The sequence below is a fragment of the Coturnix japonica genome, chromosome 1 (assembly GCF_054131305.1).
Source record: "Coturnix japonica strain WE chromosome 1, WE-NBRP24, whole genome shotgun sequence".
Classification (NCBI taxonomy): Eukaryota; Metazoa; Chordata; class Aves; order Galliformes; family Phasianidae; genus Coturnix; species Coturnix japonica.
In genome coordinates, this window is record NC_140663.1 from 99,705,632 (window position 1) to 99,731,451 (window position 25,820).

Consider the following 25,820-nt stretch of genomic DNA (forward strand, 5'->3'; position numbering starts at 1 on the left):
TCCCTTCCAATGACTCTTTCCTAACTATCCTTCAGATTTGTTAAAATCCGGAAAGAATAAATTGGGTTGTGATGGTATCCAAGTTCCACATGTCGATTTAGGCTTTTCTGGTGATGAAGGCTCTGATTTTAATGCATTTGGAATAAATAAATTTTCACAGTGCTTTTAATACCAGAGGATGAGAATAAAAGTTATATGGCTTCTGGTGTGTGTACAGAAAGCAATTATTATCATTCTGATAATCGTCTTCAAGATTTGTCAGCAGGCTGTTGAATCTTTTGTAAAAGCTCTTGGCAGTCCATTCTAAGACATTCCCCGTTCATCAAGTAAAAGTTGATATAGAAGGTATATATGGGTAGTTTCAGTACAAATGTTAGCTACTGTGTTTTCATGAACATAATAATCAAATGCATCTTGTTCTTATGAGGTAAGAAATTCAGATAGAAGTTTAAATTAAAAGCTGAAATGTATAAGCTTTTAATTTAAAACTGGAATTGTGATTGTTGCACTACATAGTCATAGCTTTCAACCTACACAGAACAGTCTGAGAAATTCATAAACTGAGATGTATCCATTTTGAACGGATGATTCAGTACTGCCTGCCAACTCTGGAATTAAAATGCTTTATTCAAGCGCTGTGTGATCATTCTATTGACTTTACCTCAGCTGCTGTCATACATTGTCAACAGACAGACAAAGAGGAGCTGCTTCTCAGACTCTGCTTTTGGGCAAATAGCGTGTTCAGGATATTTATTTTTCCCCTTTTCTGAAGACTTCAGTGTCGTTGGCTTCTGAGGCTGCTTTGTGTAGTAAGAGCAGTTGGCACCTCGCAAGCTAATCAGTGGACCTGCCTGTCATCAGATGTAACTGCACAGAAATTTGAATTACACTGAAATTATAGTACTTCAGTAACTGCAAAGGCAAGTATGGCATACAGAGAAGCAAAGAACTAGCTAGCCAACAATCAGTTGAACTTGAATATAAAGTTCCTTAGAAGAAAGAAGAGGAAATAAAGCCATTAAATTCAAAGTTCATTAGAATTAAATTATGTTTAAAAACTGCAGTTCCACACTTTAAAATCTGTCCTTTAACTGTAGGAGGTGGGAAGGGAAAGTCATGTTTGAACATTCTAATAACTGAAATTCTTTTCCAAATAGAAAGCATTGATGAGAGCTTCTACCTGAAACTGAAATAAGTATTTGAGTTCCAAAACTGCAGTTGGAAAATACTCTCATGCTTTAGAGATTTCTTTGACAGCGGTCAAGATTAAAACTTCTTTTAGAAAACAAAAGAAAAAGACTAATGACAGGTGCTGGTTTGAGTTTGTTTGTTTTTTTGATGACTTATATTATCTAGTATTTTCATCACTTGGTCGTCAGAAACTCAGTTTACTTGTGAAAAGTAGTCTTTTTTACATGACTTGCTCATTACTTTAAGGAAACATTCTAATTGATACTTCTGCAATTCTTTTTGGTTTTTTACACCCTCAAGCCTTCAAGTTCGGTGGAGACGTTCTTTGATTCTCTTGTGAGGCAGGCAAAGATCCCCAACATTTTCTCCTTGCAGATGTGTGGTGCTGGACTGCCTGTTTCTGGAAGTGGTACCAACGGAGGTAGTCTTGTGGGTATCTGTCAGTCTGAGAGGGAAGATGAATCTTTGTTAAACTCTCTCCCTTTTTTCTATGATTATCCTGCTACCAAATTTAGTGGTTAAATGTACAAAATGTTTTATAATTTTTTAAGGTGAAGTTAAGCACTTAGGCAAAACTCGAGCACCTCCTTATTTTCATTCTCTATTTTTTTTTAATCTCTTGAGTTTGAATAAACTTTTGCATTTGAAGTTTTAATTTTTAATAAAGAACAAAATAAATTCGGTGGTTGCTCTTTACCAACTGTATTTCCACAGGGCAGATTGTGCTACCTTTCTCAAGCTAAGTGATCCTCTGTTCAGCTTTTAAGCTTGTTGAAACTCATGAATGTGAAAGTACTTCTTAATATGCTGTGAAAAGGGGGAGAGGAATCAAGACTCTTTGTCTTTTTGGTAGACAACACAGCAAAGGATAAAATCAGAACTGGATGTTCCCCTTGTTGTTAATCAGGGAAGTTTTTTGCATCCATTTTAGTGGTTCAAAGTACTGGATACTGTTTATTTGAGATAATGATTTGGAATAACTCTTCCTGAGTTATGCGGAAATAAGCATATCAGCGCAGGAGTTAATTTTAAATAATCTGCTGTAAATTCACATACTGCTGTAAATGTTAACATCTTTGAGATAGATGAAGCCCAAGAGAGCTTATTTATGTTAGTAGAGTTCAAAGTCTGATGGTCTAGTACGCTGTCAGAAGCTTCAAAGTAAGTCTTGACAGAAGCTAATAATGGTAGCAATTACATGATGATCATATTCCCTTTCTTATGTGAATGAATTGTTGTTAGGCAGTATTAAAGCTATTTTGATCTGATAAAGTGAATTTATGATGTGCAGGTTTACTATTCAACCCTAGTTTTGTATATTGCCTAGATTAAACCACTGAAGGTATGGCTTTGATCTGAAATGTAGAGCTTTCACGAGAAAATTAGAGTGAATTTGTAGAAGGTGCTGATAATTTGTCCCATTATAGGATTTATTTTTGTGCACTGAAGCAGCATCTGCTTAATTTCTAAGTGTTTCAAATTGCTTTATTATTGGTAAAGAATTTGTTAGCAAAATGACCTGGAACTATGCTAAATTAAAATCTTGATGCCCTCTGTATCACAGTGAAGTGTTCCCCTTTTTCCTGTACTTACCCCAAAAGTAAACACCTGTCATTCTAAAGCACGTGAATTTCTTTCTCTTTTCACTCAGGTTCTAGGTGGCATTGAACCAAGTCTCTACAAGGGTAACATATGGTACACACCTATCAAAGAGGAGTGGTATTATCAGGTTGAAATTCTCAAGCTGGAGGTTGGAGGACAGAATCTTGAATTGGATTGCAGAGAGGTATTTGCAGTAATTTGTTTCTGTCTATAGAAAGCGTGTTTGTTTAAGAAAAGCATCTAATGATGCTTGCATGATCGTTTTTATCTTTGCAAGCAGAAATGTATTTTAATCTCCTCTTAGAATTAAGGCTTTATAGTAACTTTGAAAGGAAATGAGCAAACCATGGGAAATGTATGTACATGCTGAAATATATATTTGACATGTACATGATAAAATTGCTTCAAAGAGGAGTTCAGAGTTGTTGGTAGTACTTGCAGTAAATAAAGGACTAAGCTATAATTATTTTGTCAGCAGTTCACTGAAAATAAAGCTGTTGTGGTTTGGAAGGGCTCAGCCCCTTAACTAGTTTCAGATGTACTGAAGATACCTAAAAACTGAAGACAGTGGATTAATTTAAAAAGACAATTTTCTTTAAATAGCTACAGACTTTCTATAATATTCTGTGAAATCAAACCAAATAAGTTTTAAAACAGTTCTGGCCAAATAGAGAAAAGTGAATATTCTGCAGTGAGAATGTGGAGATATCTAAGCACATAATTCATGATGGCAGTTGGCAGGTATTTCCTGTGGAAACTTTCCAAAGCATCCAGTCTCATGCTTCCTTTTTGTTTTTGGGGTTCACTTCATGAAATCACATGATGGTTAAGGTTGAAAGGGGTTCCTGGAGGTCATCTGCTCCAACCTCCTGCTCAAGCAGGGCCACCTAGAGCAGGTGTTAAGATGGCTTTTGAAGACCATAGAATCATGGATCCCTCTGAGTTGGGAGGGACTCACAAGGACCATTGAGTCCAACTCCTGTCTCCACACAGAACCATCTAAAAATTAAGCCATACTTCTGAGAGCATTGTCCAGCTCTGTGAGGGGAAATCTTCAAGGGAGGAGAGTCCGCAGCTCTCTAGGCAACATGTTCATTTGCTCCACCATGTGCTCAGACTGAACTTTTTGTATTCCAGTTTGTGTCTATTGCCCATCTTACCTTTATTGCATTATCCTATGGTATTCTACTGAGCAGATCCCTGATGAGGCTAGAATCTTCTCTACTGAGGTCCAGTTTTGTGAGTTTGCTGGGTGCCCTACCCACAGCCCTAAGGACAGTGAACTTCATCATTTCATGGTCGTGGCAGCCAAGACTGCCCTCGAACTTCACATTCCCTGCCAGTCCTTCCTTGTTGGTGAGAACAAGGTCTATCAGAGAACCTCTCTCAAATAGCTCCTCTATCACTTGGGGAAGGAAGATATCACCAGTGCAGTCCAGGAACCTCCTAGATTGTTTACACCCTGCCGTGCTGTCACTCCAGCAGATACTGGGGTGAAAGAAGTCCACTATCAGAACAAGGGCTTGTGAATGAGAGGCTGCTCCTGTTCAGCCATAGAGGCTTGTCCACTTATTCTTCCTGTTCAGATGGCCTGTAGCAGACCCTCACTACAATGTCACCTTGCTTTCCCTCCCTTTAATCCTGACCCATCAGCTCTCTGTCAGCTCCTCATCCATCCCCTAGGTCAAGTTTAATGCACTCTTACTGACCACTGACTTCAAGGGCCGCACTCCTTCCTCATCTCCCCCACCTGTCCTTCCTCAAGAGCCTACATCCTTCCTTTACAATACTGCAGTCCTGGGAGCCATCCCACCATATCCCCTGATGCCAATAAGACCATAGCCCTGCAAGGATAAGCATGTCTCCAACTCATCTTTTTTACTCCCCATATTTTATATGTTGGTATACTTAAGGCACTTAAGAGGGGAACTCGAACATTTTGGGTCCCTAGAAAATGTTTTTGATAATTTCTCCGTACAGTTGCCTTGTTGGCATTTCCTTATTTTGCCTGCAAGTGCTGGAGGCGACCCCTCTCAAGACGCATATTGTTGATTTTGTGATCCATCCCTATCATATCACTCAGTGCCATTTGTTCAGCAGCCCTATGTATCACTCCTTTATTGGACTTCTGGTTGCTTTCTCTCTGTCCTGCTCCTTCCTAATTTAAAGCCCTCTTTACAAGGTCAGCCTGGCAAAAATGTGTTTGCCCCACGAGGGTGTGTCTTGTCTGTCCTAAACAGATGCTGATTCTCAAAGAGTCTCATGGTCAAAGAAACAAAAACCAAATTTTGTTCACTTCAGCCTTGCTAATTATTATTCCCCGTGCTTTCTGTTCTTATTAGGAGTAATTTTCTGCTGTCTCTGAATCAGTCTAATAAGACTGTGTTGGTTTTTTTGTTCCAAAGCTGTTTTATGTTTTTCTAGAGGATATGAGTATGTGTGTGTTTGATTTGGTTCTTGCTGTTGGTTGTTGCTACTCATGTTTTGATTTTAGTTCTATGATATTCATGCCCCGTTTTCATTAGCCACCCTGTATTGCCTGTCACTTGTCCTCTTAACTGGAAATCAGTAGAATGGGATAATTCTGAAGTTTTTATAGTTCATACAAATTAAATGAAATTAACAATAAAAGATTACATGAGCATAAACATATTGCCATACAAAATACAGAAGTCATATTTCTGTAGAAAGTATTTTAAATGAATCATACCATCTTCAACTTAATAAGCAGAACGAGGTCTGTTTAAATGTCTCCCTATTATATTGTTAGGAATGCAGAACTGCTGAGCCTCTGACAAAAATGTTTGTGTTTGCTTTTCCTTCCAGCCTTAAAAAACAGTCAACGTGTTTTGAAATGGAGGCCTTGTACCGACTGTTTAACATGTGCTGCTTCCAAAAAAACAACTCACTTTAAAATCTAGTAGTGTTATGAAAGTTTCCTGTTATTGTCACTCTTCTGAGCCATGATTTGCTTTCACCTTGGATGTATCAGCATAGTATGTCAGTCAGTACTACAAAAGGCATAATGTCTTTCTGGATTTAAAGATATCTCCCAGCAAAACTTTAGGAGAAGAGTAGTAAATGAAGGCTAGAATGATAGAAGGTTAACTAATTATGGGTTTGCCGAGAACACATAATTCGTCATATGTGTTGATGAATTGTGTGCCCTCTCATCTCCTAATTGTTTTCTAGGAAGTGGAACTTCTTTTGTAACAGCCACTAGGGACTACTCCTTTCCTTGATAGGAAAAAGCTGTCCCTCTCACTTGAGTGCTCAGAGTCTGTCCAGTATTGTGCTGCAGCTGCTGGCAGAACAGGGCTGAGAAGGCAGGGAGCAGCCACTGGTGCTCTGTTAAATATTAACCAGCAAGACTGATAAGGCAAGAAGTTACTGCGTGCTGAGTGTACACTGTACACCGCATAGAAATCCATAAGAAAGGAATTCTGTGTGGTTTTATGCTAGTGGTTGGCTCTCTTGGTTGTGGCTCCCACCAACTTATTTCCAAGGGTGGCTCTCAGGGTTGCTGGCCATTGCATGTTAGTGTCACAGATATGCCAAAATGGGTTTCTAAATGCTTTAATTTGGTTATATTGATCCTGCTGAATTAGCTGGTATTTTCCATAAGCTGGGAAGTAATTAATGCCAATGACTGCTGCTGTTTCATGCCTTCCTTTTTGCAATCAATCATAGTTTTTAAAGGGTCCACAGATTTTGAAGAGGCAAGATTGAAATTTTCAGATTTCTTTGCAGTTGCTTTTGTATGTGTTCTCGTGGTTTTCCTAAGATTAGAAAGAAAGGTGTGCAATTGGCTTCCATACTCGAGTCGGTACCAATCATGCCATGTAAAGAGGGCTCTTGTCCTCTGATCATTTTCAAGTAAGAAACAGCAGTCACTAAAAACAAGCTGCTGTGTGACATTTAAACTAGAGTGAGTACTTTGCATTACTGCAGAGACCTCAGTGCATGGCTTAGACATACATGCATGCTGTTTTGGTGTGATTACCCTGTGTCAGTGCTAACCATGAAGGCACTTTAGTTCTATGATTCTGTGACTGCTGAAAAGTATGACATACAGGTTGATGAAGTCAGCTGTCAAAAAAGAACAACCCTGTCATTGCTGTGAAACAGCTTAATCTGCATTACATTAACTAAAGTGAGTAATTTCTCTCCTTTTTCCTCCTTTCTAGTATAATGCTGATAAAGCAATAGTAGACAGTGGGACCACCCTCCTCCGTCTGCCCCAGAAAGTCTTCAGCGCTGTTGTACAAGCGATAGCTCGCACATCCCTGGTAAGCTAATGCCATTTATTTTGCTTTAAATGTCAAATTCTTGTTAAATAATCACTTGATCTTTGAAAAGAGTGTCATCTTCTCTGCCTGCCTTGTAAGTCATAGAGCCGTTTACTTGAGGGGAGCAGAATCTTTCTTGATGTACTTCTGTTAAGAACTTATGGATGAATTCGATGGAAGCAGAAAAGGGAAAGGAAGACAAAAGAACAGGAAGTAAGGTGGGAAAAATGGGGTCTAAATCCAGACAGAAGGTGCGTATATGAAAATGCACCAGAAATACTGTGGAGACTGAGTATTTTGCTCTAAGCAATTCAGATACATGAACTTAATTCAATACTTTTCTATTCAAGGTATTAAGAGTCCAAAAATCAGTCCTTTCATTCCAAACAGAGGGTAAGGTAGAAGAGCCTGCTTCTACAAGCAGTTACTTTCCAAATATAAGCTTGATTGTTGCGTAGAATGGATGCAATTCATCAGGATAATTCAAATCAAAAAAAGATGCTTTTGAATGTCATTATTTAATGAAGTTTTCAAGTGTCATTCTTTAGAAATAGAGTAGGCTTTAGAAGTAGGGCAGGAGCACGGTGCATTTATCTGAGTGTAGAGTAACTGAAACAGCATTTTGTAGTGAACAAAAGCTATTCATGAATTTTGGCTGAATACAGTGAACAACACTGAGGAGGTTAAAGCAAAGGAATAAATTCCAGATATTTTGATGTGAACAAATTTAGTATTTTTGTCATGGCTTCAGGAAGAGACAGTGGTAGGAAGTGCAAATCACAGGAAACACAGTAAGTGAGCTATTGGCTGGCTGTCCGACAGGCAACATACTTAACTGTGTGCTGTCAGTTCAAGACTGATACCCTTTTCCTGACTGAAAGCGGAGATTTGGCATGAAGAGTTTATTCACCGCCTGTAGTTGTCTGGTATGTGAAATAAATATGCAGATTATCTTACAGAGCTCAGTTTCCCTGGTTTAAAAGTTCTGCTCTTTGTAAAGTGCTTAAATATTGACTGCAACAATTGCAGCTGATGAGGGGGGAGGGAATTGAAAGAAGCGTACCCTAGAGTTCGTGTAATGTAGGCATGGCATCCTCCTAGGGAGTGGGTCACAGCACTCTGTGCTCTTCCCTGATGTGAGAAAGGGCGTTCAAACAAGGGCTTTCCACATGCCAAGTAAGAAGCCAGATCAATAAGATATTAGAGGGGAACCGCTCTCTCACTTTGCCTAATGATTTTTGTTCTTCCTATTAAAAATGCATAAACAAACTCTTCTCTTCCAGGGCTATTTTTTAGTTTCAAGGGCCTTATTGTTGTATCCCTTTATCTCTTTATCCCTTTATCGTGCTTTTAGGAGATAGTCTACTAAATGAGAAAGTAGTTAACAAGGTGCAAGGATTGGTTTCTAGAGCTGTCAGAATTATTTTATCAAAATGGGTACATTTGTACCAATGGCGTGACAACTTCACTTTGTGCTCTGTGCTTCTTGCAAGCTATGTATTACAGAAACATAAAACCATCTGCTGTAGTCAGATACCTCTGACCACTGGTGCAGCAGGTTAACAAGTTCCTGCTTCTGGCTGCTTGTTACTGGCTTCCCAGCAAGATGTTATTGCCCCCTCAGGTATATTGGCATGTGTACCATTCCTTTATTCAACTCCATTAAAAAATAACAATAATTTAAAAAAATCAAGTCTGTAGCTTTATGCTCTTTAATGGCATGGATTTTTCTTTTAAAATGCCCCTATTTGGTCTGAAGTCTTTTAGGGGGCAGTTATAGATGTGGTTTGATGTTGGGAGGTCTGAAGAGTGGTGGGTATAGCAGATGAGCAGAGATGAGTTGGGGGAAAGGCACAGCTACTGTACCTCATGAAGATGGAGAAGGGAAAGCTCAAATAAACCTAGAATCTTTCTTTTAATAACCTTTTAGATATCATAAAGCCAAATGCTTCCCAATGCATTTGTTCAACATACAGAAGTAAGGCAAAGGAAATACAATATAATAAGCAGCCTCACTAGAAAATCAAAGTAGGCACTTATAGTAGAGCACTTGATGGATTTTGCCTGTCCAGTCTGGGTGCTGCCTGGGAGCGCTTCTCAGATAACAAGCTCTGTTTTGCAATAGAAAATGGAGAGTGCTATGTTTTCAGCAGGTCTGATTTGGGACTGCTGTGAGTGGTCAAGCATTTCTGTTCCATACCAAGAGATTTACTTCAGCATGCATTTGAGAGTAAAGTGTAAAACCCATCTGTATCTGTAAGTCTCGTGCTGTGTTTGTATGAATGTTTGCCAGTCCAAGAACACAGATGAGCACTTGTAAATATATTGTCTCTAATACAGCCTTAATTATTTCATTGGCAAGTAGGTGGGTGGGTGTGAATACTTGTCACCTGTAAAATGCCATCTAAATAATGCATGAGCTGATATTTGCAAAATAATCAATTTCACAGATAATTATAAATGAGTGGGGTAGAGAGGCTGGATTCCATCTTTTGAACCTGTATGAGAGAATTTGGCTGTACAACAGTGTAATAAGATATGGGCTTGTGTGCTGCTTCATTGGGGAGTCAGAGCCAACACAAAGCACTGCATGCAATAATGATTTACTCTGATCTGGCAGCACATCAAATTTGTGTGCTTCAGGGAGCAAGAACTTCAGGCAGGATTGTTATCTTAGGTGAAGAAGCTCTGTAAGGGTTTAATTTTCACTTAGTTGGTGTCATGGCTATATTAAGAAACACTGCTAATCAACTTTTATTTCAAAAGCACATCAAGTCCTTCTGGTAGTGAGTGGCAGAGTGGCATGAGAGGGAGATGTGTTTCTTTTCATTGACCAGACCTGGAGTCTCTTGGATGCTAGGAGATTTTGGCATACCCTTTGGCTTCAAAACCCCAAAGCTGAGTAAAAAACTATGTGTGTGAGAAAGTGAAGCGATTCCATTAGATATTCATGTGGCTTGTATGTGCTTTGTGTTCTTAGAAACTATGTATTTATTTTAATAGTTAGCATTTGGTCAGACCTATCAAAATCTACCACAATGTATGTAATCTGTGTGTATCGCTCTTCTTTTTCCATAGATACAAGAATTCTCTTCTGGCTTCTGGTCTGGTTCACAACTTGCATGCTGGGATAAAACTGAAAGACCCTGGTCCTTATTTCCCAAACTCTCTATTTACATGAGGGATGAAAACTCTAGCAGGTCATTTCGGATCTCTATCCTACCACAGGTCTTGGTTTTCTTTGTTTATTCAACGTTGCTTTTATTTTTAGTATTATAAGGCATGTGCTCTTTAAAAATGGGAGCTATTTCTAATGGTAGTATAGAATTGCCTTATTACATGCAAGGGAATTTTCTTTTCAGTTTTTAAGCAGGAAAAGTAACAAAGAAACTTGTGTATTAGAAGAAACTCCAACTGCCAGAGCCAAATATGAAAGTTTCCCTCAGAATGCGGCCCATGTCGTTGGAAATGATTTAGGAAAAATAAACAAGTTTTGTTTTGTTTTCTTGAGCATTAGCCATATTAGATATCGATATGGAGTGTTCCTATTCATTTTGATCTTCTAATTTTGGGAGAAGGAAATTGATTTGTTTTTCATGGCATTCTGAATTGGAGCACTTCTCCTGAAAATGATAGTCTTGGCGAGGAGCCTGTGTGATCTCTTCACCAGTTCATATAACTTGGTTGGTTTATCTTTTATTCATATTCCATCCTAGCTTTTAGAATATAATGCTGTGCCACTTTTATTTCTGCTCTCTGGCTTTTTTTACCCCAGTACAGATTGCAATATAGGCCAGTATCTTCTAACATTACTAATATAATCTTTTACTTCAGGGAATGGTCAGGAGCGTAGAAGAGAATGAATTTTTAAGTACATTTTAACTGGAAATATAGTGAAGCCTCACGATAAGCTTTTTCTTTATTGATCATGTAGTATGTCAATCTTTCATCTTCCCCCAGGAGAAAAGAGGTAAAATGTGGCTTGAATTTCTGAACCTAGAACCTTAAGCTAACACTGAATGATCTCTGGATGGATTTTATCCTGATTTTTTTGTTTTAAATAATATTTTCCTTCTACAATTTGAATTCATGTTCCAAATTCTTTCTTACATATCCTCCCCTTGTTGAACATATAGTAAAAAGTGGCCTTTGTGAACTTGCAGGTTCTCTGCACGTAGCGAATGACTGTGTTTAAATTTTAAACTTAGGCTCCGAAGAGCTTTTACGTGCATGTAAGCTTTGATCAGGTTTAAATGTACAGAAGTCTGTTTGCTGCTGTTCACTTTTGATCTCCAGTGGAATTTGAGTGTTTGATTTTGAAAACCTGAAAAAAGTCTTGTAAGTACTCTGTGGTGTTGCTTGTTACACTCTGGCTTTCTTTCTTTTTGTTGTTCTTACTTTAATAGCTTTACATTCAACCCATCCTTGGAATCGGAGAGAACTTGCAGTGCTACCGATTTGGGATCTCTTCCTCCACCAATGCCTTGGTTATCGGTGCTACGGTCATGGAAGGCTTCTATGTAATCTTTGACAGAGCTCAGAGGAGAGTGGGCTTCGCAGTGAGTCCATGTGCAGGTGAGAACAGTATTTTGTGCAGGACTAGTGAGTGAGGAAACACTTGCTACTCTCAGAAAAGACCTTTGTGCTTTACATAGTGAGGAAAGGTATGAAAGTGTGGTTAGCAGTAAAAAATGTCTTAGCAATCCCAAAGTATTCAGATTTCAGGGAGAGTAAAAAAGAAGGTCTTTTGGTATGAAGTAAATCAGCATCGATTTTGCATATCTTAGCTGCATTCTTCCTGCTGAGAGAGGATCTTCTTACTGAGACACCGATCAGTGTGTGCAGCTTCCCCAACATAGATCGGTCCCTGTTTTTAATGCGGCTTCATTTGTGCAGTCCTGTTTCAATTTGCAGATAAATTGATTCTTAACTTGACTGGGCAGTCAAGTACCTTACTCATGTATTTCTCTAAATACAAATTGTGCCTTTACAGCCTTTCAGAAATACTCAGAGCAAAGATGAAAATGGCACTCAAATTAAGACTTGCGATGTTTGTGCTGGTTCTAAACACATTGTTTGCTCAGTGTAAGTAGAAAACCATTAAGCTGCTGAGTAAATGTGAAGAAAAGAGTTGATCATTTTCGGCAGATTTCACAGTGCTGCTTAACTTTCTTGTTGTTTTGTGTTATTTATTTGTTTTTTTAATCTTACCTTCCCAAAAGTAGCTAAAAGCAATTTTGGTGTTTCTTCCCTTTGCTGATGAGACATTGCTTTGGCACCACTTGAACATAGAAGTGGGACAAGAAGAAAAGGCTGTGTACACATATGCAAGTGTCTGTCCCAAATACAAGTGATATGTGCCTTGAAAAGCGTAGCATCTGGGATATGCATGAGAAAAGGAGTATTGACTGGCACTGCCACTTTAATCCCCATTATTTATGTTAGAGATGTAAGGGCAGTAAGTATTTGAGTGCTTAGTGCAATCAGGAAATTGAGGGAAAAAAGAGACTAGCTGAGTCATAGATTCAGGGCATTCTAAAAGCTTTATACAATTATTTATTTATTTTAATCTCTATATTGTTAGTGGGCTCAAAATTGTTGCCTTTGAGCTAGCAAAGAAAAAAAATCTGGATGTTTGATGCAGGCTACTTAGTGAAGAACTCTATGAGATACCCTACAGTGATGAAAGATAAGTTTTGAATGCATTTGGAAGGAGAGCGTAACTGCACAAATATTGCTGGGCAGGTTTTTCTGACTGTCATTCCTCCGTTTTCTTCCCAACTGCAATTTACGAAGGCTAGAAGTGCCTCAGTCCCTGCCATGCTGCAACCATTAATGGAAGGGGCACTTTGACTCAACATTGTGACCAGCATCAGGTTGGCAGGGCGAGCCAGCTGGTGATCATAAGAATTGCTTTCACAGCGTGTCTGTGTAGAGAAAAGAATCTGGGAACCATAGTAACACTTTCACATTAATATTGCTACACAGAAGCATGGAGTTTGTCCGTTGTACTTAATTCAGCAAACCTCTCTAGAGTAGAAGAGCTGAGCTTTCTGACTAGAAATGAAATCCGAATCTACATGAGCTTGGACACACGATGATCCCCAGCTGGTGTTAGAATGCATTTAATTCTTGTTTCTTTGTCCATGTTTCATGCGTATGTCTAACCTAGCATCATGGGAACCTGATGCTTCTTGAGGAATCAGAAGGTGCAAACCACTGACTGAGACAAGATATACTGATTTGTTAGACTTTAATCATGGGGGGCAGATGACATTTTGCTGGATGTGCCAGCTATTCTGAATTCACTTCTTCACAGCTTGTGGCTTCCATATTTAACACTACTTTCATCAGAAAACCACAACTATGAGTGCTTAGCAGTCAGTGCAGTGTGAGAGATTAAGCTGCCTAACTGGCTTCCTGTGGAGGCCAGCCACGTCCTCCATAGCAACTATATTAATGTAATTTATTTGGAGCTTTTTAGTCTGTTCGTGGCATAAATTAAATTGAATTACTGACGGCATAAACCCTCAGAAGTAGAAACATAGAGGAGACCGTTCAGTGTTGCTGTGCTTCTTTATAATGATCTGTGCTTTCTTGTTTACAGTAGTACGTTAACACTAAATTTAAACCCGTGCTTTTGTAAGATATTGAACAGATATATGCAGAATAAAAAAAAAAAACAGTGGGAACAAAAACTAAGGCTAAAGACCTTAACTAAGTTCCATGTTTCTGTTGGCTAGAATGGCTGGCGATGAGAAATGATTTATCCCACAGTCCTCCTTGCCCTGTTTTCATTCTCCAGGATCTACCAAGAACTGAAGAGTGAGGAGATCTTAGTCAGAAAGCAGCAAGCTAATACATTGAGGCAGGAAAAGAGATATCCTTTTTCCTTTAAGGCTTATTCTGCCTGTTACTAGTTTCAAATTGTTTCAAGATGTCTGTTGTTAACTTCAGAGATAAGCAGTATCTGCAGAATGACCAGGAAAAGGTTTGGATCAAGTTCCATCTTGAGACCGAATGTTTGAATCACTTAGATAGTATTAGTGATGCAATCTAATGGTACTTCAACATTGAGTAGAATTACACCTCTTGTTATTTTGTAATAAGTGAGAAAATCATAGCAGCAAGCCTTGGATGTTTTAAGGGCAGAAATGCACCAAGCACGCCATAATCATAAATGACATCTACACAATCACTAAGCTGTGATGAGACAGAATGCACTCTCCTCACTGTTTCATTCACTAAACTTGAGAGAATGGCTAACATGGTGAACACAGTGGCTAACAGATCTTCAAGTGAAAAGGAAAGTGCTAACATGGAGGGCTGAGCATCAGAAACTTCATAAGGTTCAGTGAACAGAACTAAGGAGTTCTGTATCTTCAGCAGAAAACCATCACACATGGGTACAGTCTGAGGGGGGACTGGCTGAAGAGCTGTCCTCTGGCAAAAAGAACTAGAGATTACGGTGGGCATCAAGGTGAATGCAAACCAAGGATGAATGCAAGTGAAAACATGTAATGAAAGTCAACATCCACCAGTAATACTCTGAGATATTCACTATGAACATTAGGAAACCTTCAGCAGAAGAGTACATCAGGTTCTCCAGAATGATCGTAAGTTTGCCATCCTCAGAGTTTTCCAAGGCTTGGAAGGACAAAGCTGTACCTTACTTGATCTATTGATGATGTCAGTCCTACTCTGAGTAGGAAGCTGCACTAGGTGCACTAGGTCCCTACCAGGCAGCACTTCACAGTTCTGTGATATATTTGGTCTCACTTCAGGTTGCTTCCTTTCCAGAAAATCCGAGACAGTAAAAGAGATTGTTAGACCTTCACAACTTTGAGGTCTATACAGATGTTGTAAGATAGCATTTTTGTCCTGTAATCATCAATACTGTAGGAAATCCCATTTGTTCAAGGTCAAGAAATGACTATAGGTAGCTATCACCAGGTATTCTAACAACAACAACAAAAAAGCCAAAATATCACAATTCAACTAACATATAGTAGCTCATGTGACTTATTTTATGTTAAGGGTATATTTGAACAGTTTAGGCAAATTTCTCCCTTTTTATTTCCTTGCAATTACCGTCAGAGTAGAAGAGGGTAAAGTTTTCTTTTCAGGAGGAAAAAAGAGTCTGTACTGCTATCAAACATTCTCAAAATGTAATTTCAAATGTCAGCCACCACAGCAATAATTTTGTATTGCTTTTTCTTTATATAAGGAATAGTTATTGTATTTGAACCAAATAATAAATAATTAGGGACTGTTTATTTTCAGACCTATCTCCAAGGTGGAAAATTGTGTTGCTTTTTTTTTTCTTTTCATTTTTTCACTTCTTCAAAATGCTGAATTCCTAAATAGTAATATCGATGCCTTGCGTTTCGCATTGATATTATATGTGATTTAGTTTGGTTTTGCTGCCGGGCTTCATAGAGATATACAAAATGGTGGGGCGGAGAAGAACAGTGAGATACGTATGAGAAAGAATTGCATGGCAGGGCAAGTACAATACATGGACTCTTAACAAAGCTGATTTCACAGGCCTTCAAGGTAGTCTTTTGCAATTCTGTCCACTCCTGTGAAGTTTCCATGCTGTGTCTGTGCGACAGCAGTGTCTTGGCGAAGAAATGCTGATGATATGGGGTGCAGTGGCCACATTGTTGTTCTGACGAGTTGAGAGAGCACGTGTTTGGTTGTTACTGATGTCAGAAAGCTTGTGAATGCAGCCTCAGGTTTCACGCAGCTCTGCCTAATAGTCTTTTGCCACCAAAGAAGTCTTCCCAGTCTTCCCACATCTGCAGCGGGAGAAAGGGTTGGTTCAGCGAGTGATCCCTGAGAAAATTCTTGGGTCTGGCATTTCTTATGGCAGGTGTGTTTTCCATCAGATGAGTGAGGTGTCCTGACTCTCCTGGAAGCTTACCTGTCACTAGGGACAAGACTGTGAGTGAGCAGAACAGCCTCATATATTAGCACCCTTACATAAGTTGAAGTAATTCTAGTGAGAATTGAACTTATAAGTAATATGAGATCATGGGAGGCTGAGAATGCTGCATCTTCCATCTTCCTTTCTGAGGATGTTTTATGCCAATCTCTTCAAATGTGCTTGCATGAGACTTGTCAAAGCTGTGTGTAAAAGAGAGATAATGTTTACAGTAGGCAGGGCCACTTAAGATCGTGTGTCTTAAGATCGTGTGTAAAACGAACAGAGGCAAGAACCTTAAAACTGAGGTCTTTTCAGGAAATATATAAATGTGCCTTGGAGTATTTCACTAGAAAAGTGAACGACAGCTGTATGGAAAGTTTGTTAAAATGCATAGAGAGCACTGACTGCAGGCTCCTAGTTGCCCTAAGCAAGCTGGAAGGTGTGTCCTTCCCCAGCTACAGGCCTGTAGGTACAAAAAGCCCTGAATATTTTGTTGCCCCAGGCAACTCCCTTGCTCTGCCTTTACAACACACATAGCCCCATCCGCAGTTCAGGGCAGCTTTGCTGGCTTGCCATGGTTACTGTGACAACCATGGGCAGCATAACCTTTTCCAGCAAATACTGGTTTAACAAGTACCGTCTTGTGGCGGTAATGAAACAAATCAGGGAGCTTGTGATGTGCCAAGATGGATGGCTGCTGAGGCACTCCTTCGCAATTCTTCCTTTAGCTCTGTCATGTCCATTTTTGATCTGCTGTTAGATTCTTCCTCACTGCCCAACGTGTCTTGTCCAGACTCCTCACTATTGGCACTGACCATCCCCTCCACTCTTCCCCTATTCTGGGCAGCTGTCCCCAAGCTCTTCTGCTTTACCTCCCCTTCCTTCTTGATTTTCATCTCAGCAGTACCACTCCTGAGGCTATCGGTGCTGCTTTCTGCCTAAAATATGGTCCTCTAAAGTATCTGTGAAGCTAATGAACCTGTGTACAGCTCCCTAAAACCTTGGGAGGCAGCTAATACAGAAGATGTAAGAATCCTCTCAGAGCCTCTTCCACTTGTTGCAAATGCCGGAAACAACAAAAACTCCCCAGGCCCTGAACAGTGTACTGGTACTGTAGGATTTTTTAAGCCTCATTAAATTGACATTTCTGAAAGGTTAGTTCAGAAGGAAAATGTGATCCAGCAGCTGGGGCTTTAAGTTGGCTATGGGAGATGAGTTAAATTTCTGCTCTCTCATTGACAGCCTATGTAGATGTGGGAGTGTTATGGTCTCCGTTTGCCTCAGATTCCCATTTTATAAATGTGGGATACCAGCATGCTAATTGCAATAAGAAAAACATTTTAAAATGTGTAAGCTGAGATACATGATGATGAAGGGGGGAGGGTTGCATAGGTTTTTAGGCTAGATCTTGTTACTCACTTTTAAATGGTGTCTCATAGACTTAATGCTTCTCTTTTTGTAATTTCTCAGAGGTTGATGGTTCTCCAGTGTCTGAGATTGAAGGCCCTTTCACAACCACAGATGTTGCAAGCAACTGTGTTTCTAGCATAACTTTCCATGAACCGGTGTTGTGGATAGCTTCCTATGCTCTCATGAGCCTCTGTGGGATTATTCTCCTTATATTGATCATCCTGCTGCTTATTCCACCACGGTGCCAGCATCGCTACACTGACAATGACGTGGTCAACGATGAGTCCTCCTTGGTGCGACATCGATGGAAATGAGAAACTTGATGGTGAAACCTGGGACTTCAACAGAATGAAGGACAAAGTACTTTGCCAAGGGGAAGAAGCCAATGCCTCAGTCCTTTCTACATCCATTACAAATTGCTGTGGAAAGCTCTCCAAATACTCTGCATCGTAACTTTTTAAGCTTTATTTTCTAACACTGACTCTGAACCAAAGCACTGTTAACCACCTCATAAGTGCTACGGTACTGGATTTGCTACTACAGTACAATGAGCCTTTACACTCCCAATAGTACCTTTTCTTTTTTTTTTTTTTTTAAGAAGAAAAATCCCCTACATCATGTTGTTCTTCCACTCTCTGAACAAAGTTGTCCATCCGTCTTTCATATAAAAAAAGAAGTTATCCAAATTTTCTAACTGATCAAACCCTGACTGTAGAAAAAGAGAAAAAAATAATAATAACCTTTCTTACTAATCACATTAAATGAATACTGCATTGTGTTTACATCAGTTCATTTTGAAGCTGTGCTTATGGTGCGGGGAAAAGAGAAAGGTCAGACACACGCAGCAGTCAAAGCAAGTGAGGTCAAGAAAAAAGGTGGTTTGGGTTCTTGTTCCTCAAGACGTCTGCTGCCACTTGAGGGGTCACCATTCCCAGGTGTCATTGCAAAATGGTTTGAGGAGGTAAAAACTGAGAAACAAACTTGTTCAGCCTTAGCGTAAAACAAGACTACCTCTCTTAATTCACAAGGATGCTACCACTGGTAAGCATGTGACTTAGAACTGGTCTTAAAACACAAGATGTCCCATGCAACCAAATGTAACTCCTACGCTTCTTAGTAGTTGATATTAGAGAAATTAATACTTAAAATCTTTCCACTTCGATGCATAAAAAAGCTGTTCAGTTTTCCCCCCATTGTGGGGTTTTGTGTGGCTGTTTGTTTGTTTGTTTGTTTTTAATTCAGGGTGACTGATATTTAGGAAAGGCTGGATTGCTTATGTATAGATATTATAAACCTAAAACATTCTATTACGTCTTTTCCTATTTTTAGCGAGTGTGTAACGAGAAGGAATCAACAAAACTAAAAATACAACCCATTGTTTGCTGAGCTCAGCAGTGTAGATGTTCAAGAGAAGTGTTACCTCACGGACAGACCGTGAAGTGAAAATCTTAATGCAGGCTTGTTTTTAAACATGAGCAGCAGCTGGGGGTTTTAGTTTAGTTTGGTGTGACAGGCAATTGAAAAATTTCTGGACTGACTATCTGAATACAAACATGCAGTAGGACTGAAAACAATAGTGGGAGAGATCAGGAAAGAATGTATTTGACCAGACCTCCACTGTGCAAGCATAGATCTTAACGCTGAGGTCAGAAAAGAGTATTTTCTTTGCAGATAGAATGATGTTCCATGTGTTTAGTCAGAGAGCACTGTACCTCAGCTGCTTTTCTAGAGCATTTGCATAGTGAGTTCAAAAGATAAACAACGTGAGGTTGAACAGTCCAGTGATAACAAGTCATCTCTTTAAAAAATATCAGAAAAAAAAAAAATCCTTTGCAATTCAATAGCAGAGCAGTATACAAATCTGTGGGTAACAAGAAAGTGGTAAAAAAAGGAAGCTTAGCTCAGAATCTCCCAATCCGTCACCCAGAAATTTTTCTGCCTGTAATCCCTTCCTGCAGCTTTCTGATTCACACTGCCTTTGCTTCTGACTCTGCAGGGAATAGGTGAATATTTCTTTTTTATTATTATTATTTCCAGGATGGTGCTTTTACAGAGGTGCGCGTACTGTGTGTGCAAATAAAGCACCGTTGTTTTTTAAACTGGTGTGTATATCACTTCGTAACTAGAAGTGCCTGTGGTTTTCTTTCCTTTTAAATTCCTGCATTTCCAAACTGCTTGACTGCGTTAGGTAAAATGATTTGTGTTTTTTTATCTAACATCTGAAAGTGACTTATCTTAGAATTAAGAGTTGGAAGTGGGGGAAGTTTTGAGTTTGCCTCATTCCTGCTCTGTCTCTTAGCTTTTAAGGGGAGAAAAGCAATTGCAAGGAATGTAAGAAACACAGTTTAGGTGTTTTCTGTCTAATATGCCTTGCATATGTCTCTTTCTTCCTGTCTTTTTTCTTTATGTCTTTTTAATCGGGTCTTTTAGTACACTTTATTAAAACAAGTTGTTTCTTTGGGTTTTCCTTACAGCAAAAGACTTTGCTTCATTTCTAGTTCTGTGATCCAGTCCTCCTGGGTTTCGTTTGACGCATTAACAAACCTTTTCAAACTTGTATTCCTTCTTGTATAATATAGTAATACAAGTAATGCTTTTGTCATCTGCTTCAAACAGAAACGTGTTGTGCATGTTTGGATTAATCTAGTAGTAAACAGTGAGCCCCTTTTCAATTCAGAAAGCACCAACAGTTGTATGTTCTCAGAATACGTTAACTTCTGTTTCCCTCTCCCTTCTTATCTCTTCATCATAAGGAGTTTTAGGGAGGAATTTATTGGGAAAAGTTCCTGGTATGCTTCTGATGACAAGCTAGAGTTGTTCTGAGTTGTTTAACAAAGTCAGCGTAGAAAATATTATGTAGAAGCCTTTCAGTTTTACCCTTTTGTTTTGAAAGTCATTGGTCAAGACATTTTAACAGAAATACTTGAATTACATGAGCAATAATCAAGTAGGACAAGTGAAATAGTAATATATTCTTGAGTTTTCATGGCATCCCTTGCCACTAAAATTTAGTTTAGTTTATAGTAAAATGCTGTTAATGACATCTGCTAGCGGCAGAAAATTCATCTTAGCTTGTAAATTGATACTTACATTGGCAGATATTCAGGTGAGTATTGCTTTGTTGCTCTGGCAACAAGAAGAGCAATAGAAACCCTTGAGGGTTGATTTTTAGCCTACAGCACATTAAGAAAAATAATGCTCTTGAGCATTTTTCCATGAAAGATGAAACACAAAGACAGACTACAGCGTTCCCAAGTATGTCTTACCAGTGATCAGTGTGTTTTTTTTAAAGGAGAGTCCTGTGAGGTATTTTATACTCCTGTTAACTAACTTCAGAAATCAGATTAAATCACACCTGAAGAGATAAATAAATACATAAATAAATAAATAAGAAAGAAAACAACCACCAAAGCCAAAAAGCAGAGCTTTGGGTAAAGATGGTGCTGAGATATATTCTCTATTTATTATGGAAGACAGGGTGCTCTAAATCACAGCGCTCTAAATCACTCCTTGTATACATATCAATATTTGTTGCAGAACCAGCAATCTCCTAATGTGAATGTAATATCGTGTACCATGAAAATGTCAGAAAGCCATGTTTTATTGGATGCAGCCTTTTAGATAATTGATGCTATCAGTTCAGTCATTAGGGATTTGAAGACGCGTGATTTGAGTACAATAGTTAAATCTGAGTTCAGGCATGGGAATACATTAGTTATATCCCATTGCCTTTGCAGGTTTTAGAAATCTTATCATAGGCTTTCTGGCTCAATTTAAGAGCTGAAGAAAACACATGGAGAATTTTTATAAGCTTTTTTCGTTTGTTTTTTCAGATTCAGTAAAAGGAGTTCGGTACGGGGGATTGTTCTGTTTTCAGGATTTGTAAGTTGGACCAACTTAAATGCAGTGTATCAAGGCAGGGGGCCATTTCAGTTCTCCGCTTTGGTGTTCTGCAAGTTCATGTGTAGCTATTACAGTACTGGCTTTGGTATCATGTTAACAGGTGAATTTCTTAACTCTATCGCTTGATATCAAAAGATTCTGCTCAGTTACTTGCAGCGTATGAATTTGTGCTTCACTGAAAAATTAGTTATTAGTATACTAACCTTTTCCAGACTTTTTCTTTCTTTTTTTTTTTTTTAGCCTCTTAACATAGCACTTTTTTAAAAGATAGAGTAGTTTTTTAGTTGTCCAGTAATCCAGAATGCCTGAAATGTTGAAACATTCTTTCAGTTCTGTAGAGGTTTCTCAACAGCTCTATTGGTTGGCTGCCATATTCTGACCTCCGAAATGAGCTTCATATACATGAGCAGTAGTAGTGCCTCATCACAAAGGAAGCTGATATGGCTGAGGTGAAAGCAAAGGAAATAGAGGAAAGAGAATCACAGAATCACAGAATTGTAGGGGTTGGAAGGGACCTCTAGAGATCATCAAGTCCAACCCCCCTGCCAAAGCAGGCTCCCTACACCACGTCACACAGGTAGGCGTCCAGGTGGGTCTTGAATATCTCCAGAGAAGGAGACTCCACCACCTCCCTGGGCAGCCTGTTCCAGTGCTCTGTCACCTTCACTGTAAAGAAGTTCTTGCACACATTCGTGCGGAACTGAGAAATTAGTAGGCTACGCATTACTCCACTTCATTACAAATTTTAAGAGCATAACTGATTGATCCTTTTAGGAAAGGTCTGTGCAATCTACCAAGACATCACTTGCTGTCAGACTTGACTCTGATTGACAAATTGTTTGTTTCTGGGTGGTGAAATTCCTGCTGCTGTTCAGCAAAGGGAAAACAGATGGCAATGGTATATTTGCAGAGGCGGTCAGATCTGCTGGCTTCTGGAGTCTGATTAGACTTTAGGCCAGGCTTGTGAATAATCTGGAGTCCTGGTAATTTCTTCTCAGGAACATTAGCTGAAATAAAATTGTTGCCTTCAGTCAAATTCCTGAATGGGGTGAATCCATACTGTAAAAGCTACTGTTAAGACTTGCACTAACTGACAGAGGGGCTAAGGTGAACTGAGGCTGGCTGGTTGTGCAAAATGAGGAGATGCTAAATCACAGAGTATTCTGCCAGACTTTCAGATCAAGGCTGAGGTTCCTCAGTAGAGCAGAATAGGAAAGGAGGTTCTGAAAAGCTGCTGTAAATGCAACCATGCCAGCTTATCATCTGGCTTTTTGGTATGAGAACACTTGTTTGAAAGGTTTGTGAAGTGCACTCTGTGGTGCCTATTGCTGCTACTGGGAATTATTCACCCATAAGTGAACAAAGGGTGCGGTCATCTTTAAGTAGGATGAATAACCCCCTCTCCTGTAACAAAGCACTTAGTGGTATTTCTCTCTCATTTGTAAGCAACAAAATGGGTTATTTTAAAACACATTGACATCAGTGGCTGTACAGTCAGTTGCTTTTTTATTCTGTTCGCTGCTTTAGGTTTAGCTGGATCTTAGTGGCCAGGTAGTTTTTGAAATGTTGGAAATTTTAGATTAATTGTAAAACATGTATTTGTATAACACAGAAGGTAATTCTCAGCATGTAAGTAAGAGCATTCAGTAACACTAAGTGTTCTATTTTAAACTGATGATAATCACTTCAAATCAGTATATTTGAGTTTAACTTCTGTCCTGTTAATTCACCATCTGTGGATTTTCTGATGTTCTGAAAGTCTCTGACCACCACACCCACCTCCCCAAAAGAAGTTCAAAAAGACCGAAGAGCCCCATATCCAAAATTCAACCTACAGACAAAATATACCTTTTTTTTTTTTGGTCACCATCCACAGACCTGTTTTAAAGCAGTTTGTGAGGCTTTAGAAGTTAACTTGGGGTTGAAAATAGTTGCATTCAGGTGGTGGGCCTGGAAGGAAAGAATTAAGAGCCAAAACTCCACCTGTGGAAAGGGATCCCTGAACTCTGACACAGAGTACAAAGGACCCCTTTGCACTTCTGAGTACAGCTCCTGGCCTCTTTCACTTCTCACTAAGACAGAATTAAGGACTGGTCTTCCTCTCTGGTTTGTACTTTTTGGCCACAGATTGCTTGGAAAGCACTTGGTGTAGCACTGTCCTCCCCTCCTGGACTTACTTCCCAACATAAGGAACTGAGATCTGTAGCTCAAGGAATACTGTGTAACCCACAGTAGACCTCCAGGTAGTATGCCCTGGAAACTGTGACACATATGCATATTTTTCCTTGTTCTCTGTAGTTATGATACAGGGGTGGAGAGAGCACAACAAGGAACCCCTCATGGAAGGCCTGGCTGGTTTTCTATTGCCACAAACTACAGTCAATCCCTTAGTGACTTCTGGCTCTTCTTTCTGAATCAGAAACTTCTACTTTTTCAAGTTGAGCGACTCAATTTGATTTTACATCCATGTGTAGTTAGGTAAAATACTTGAATAAACTGCATTGTTTGTAACCATTGTATTCTTCTTTGGAGAGTATCTTCCCTCACAGCTATTTCAAATTTCTGAGGGGTACGTTTATCCTGTGTTGTTAATGGCTAATCATGTAACAGTGTTTAAATGGCTGTTTTTGCAACATTCTGGGGAAAATAAAACAGGTTCAAGCAAATCATACTGAAATGACAATTTCTTGATGGCACCAAGGCAAGGATTACTGCAATATGTCCTAGAAAAACTTCTTTGCTAGCCAATGCTCTGTGTGTGTGTATAAAACTATACAAGGTTGAGTTTAAATATGATTTATCTGAATCAACTCCCATTTCTTAATTAAAAAAATAAATAAATGAAGATGTTGAAATCTTTGATGGCTATCACTACATCAGCTGTTATTTGATGGTTCCTCAGGAAGCATGGAAAGGTCTTCACCACCAAAGAAATGATTCCATGTAGTAGAGGCAAATCTTCACCTCATCAAATGATGAGACATAACGTGGACTGCAAGGAAAGCAGGATCAATACGTTGAAAAAAGGAGTACAGTCTCTTCTTTATTACTATATTTTTACAGTCAGTCTTTGGGTTATATTAGGATATCTATCCCAGTTACTGCCAAACCTCATTACTTTCCATAAGTCGGTATTTGGCACTTTCAAGTCTTGCCATTTTCAGATAAACTCTATGTACAAGTCAAATTTTCCGCTGCTTAAAATAAATGATTAATTCTTTCAACTCATTCACTGTGTCTTTTTAAATCCTGTTAAGATGATCTTCAAAGCCAGTAAATGGTATCCATCCAAATTCTTTGAGTACTTTGAGACGTTCAATCCTAACCTCTGGCTTTATCTCTAAAAAGAAGGCAGAACTGCTTCAGAACTCACCTGAAACCAGCAGGGAGGGCAGGAGGTAGGCACGTTTAGCTCCAACGTGATGTTCCTGCTTGCATTCAAACAACTTGAGATTGATCAATCTCAAGATATTTATTTCAATCCATCGCAGGTGATCAGAAACTTCTTTTCTAGTTAATTGTTTCCTGTGTCTGGCTTTTGCCCAATATGGAGACGTGCTGATGAAAATCCAAGAGCATTACTTGTGCTCTGTATCCCGTACCCCAGGAGGTGGCGCCCACGTTTTGTTTTTCAAATACACGTTTTGAGCTTTTCCACAGCAAATTCCATCGCTCTGGTTGAATTCTACTGGATGTGCTTTTGTTTTTTTCTTTCTTCTTACCGTATCTTATCCTTAACGTCCTGGTCATTGAGTGCTACCCGTCTTACCTCCCCTAAAGTCTTATTTTAAAAATCCACTATTTTTAAGCCCAAAATTATAATCTTTAAAGGTATAGAAGTGTATGCATGTTGATAAATTTAAGGGATCAGTCAAGCAAGACAGATCAGTGCAAACTGCTTAAAATGGTGTTTTATTTCACAGACTGGAAAGCTGTCTGGTTTTGCTCATTACTGTCCCAATATTCACTAAAGCCAACCTATTATCACACAGCTCTGCTCACGCTATACAAGTTTGCATCTTTTTCTTGTGCTTAAACTTCTCCTGTGCATCTCAAATCACCATCGTCTTCAGAACACCCTCCGTGCTTCAGGCCTACTGAATCCAAAACTGTAAAGCTGTCTAACACATTAATAACCATCAATCATTTGCACTTCTCTTGTTCTTTTTTTTCCCCACTGAAGGTGACCCACCTAAACAAAACACCTCCTATGTTTGTGTGCAACGTGAGAGTAAGAATTTATTGCATGAACAGGGACTTTTTAATCAGCACAGTCCATTACAGACAAATATCTGAAGGTTTACCATTCAAGAACTCAATCTAATTCTCCAGGGCAGCATGTAATTTCTATGAATGTTTAATATGTAAGCATTAACAATTCCTCTCTTTCTGCACCAAAACAAACTCTTTTTAAAAATAAATAAATGCCTTTTTTTCCCCCCTATAGAAGTTTAGAAATAACTACTGCCTACACTTTGGTGCATTTTCTTTTTCTC

General features: G+C 39.1%; 1 protein-coding gene across 2 annotated transcripts in view; it reads left to right on the forward strand.

Annotated features, from left to right (window-relative positions):
- Positions 1–19,520, forward strand: part of BACE2 (beta-secretase 2) — a 51,446-nt gene extending 31,926 nt beyond the window's left edge. The window contains exons 4-9 of one of the 2 annotated variants that reach the window (XM_015881943.3): positions 1,492–1,620; positions 2,843–2,977; positions 6,981–7,082; positions 10,161–10,310; positions 11,489–11,657; positions 17,482–19,520. In XM_015881943.3, the coding sequence (XP_015737429.2) occupies positions 1,492–1,620; positions 2,843–2,977; positions 6,981–7,082; positions 10,161–10,310; positions 11,489–11,657; positions 17,482–17,735 (939 nt within the window). In that variant the 3' untranslated portion in view covers positions 17,736–19,520. The remainder of the gene's footprint in view (positions 1–1,491; positions 1,621–2,842; positions 2,978–6,980; positions 7,083–10,160; positions 10,311–11,488; positions 11,658–17,481) is intronic. The other variant, XM_085548397.1, reaches the window with a different exon arrangement.
- Positions 19,521–25,820: the final 6,300 nt, after the last annotated feature.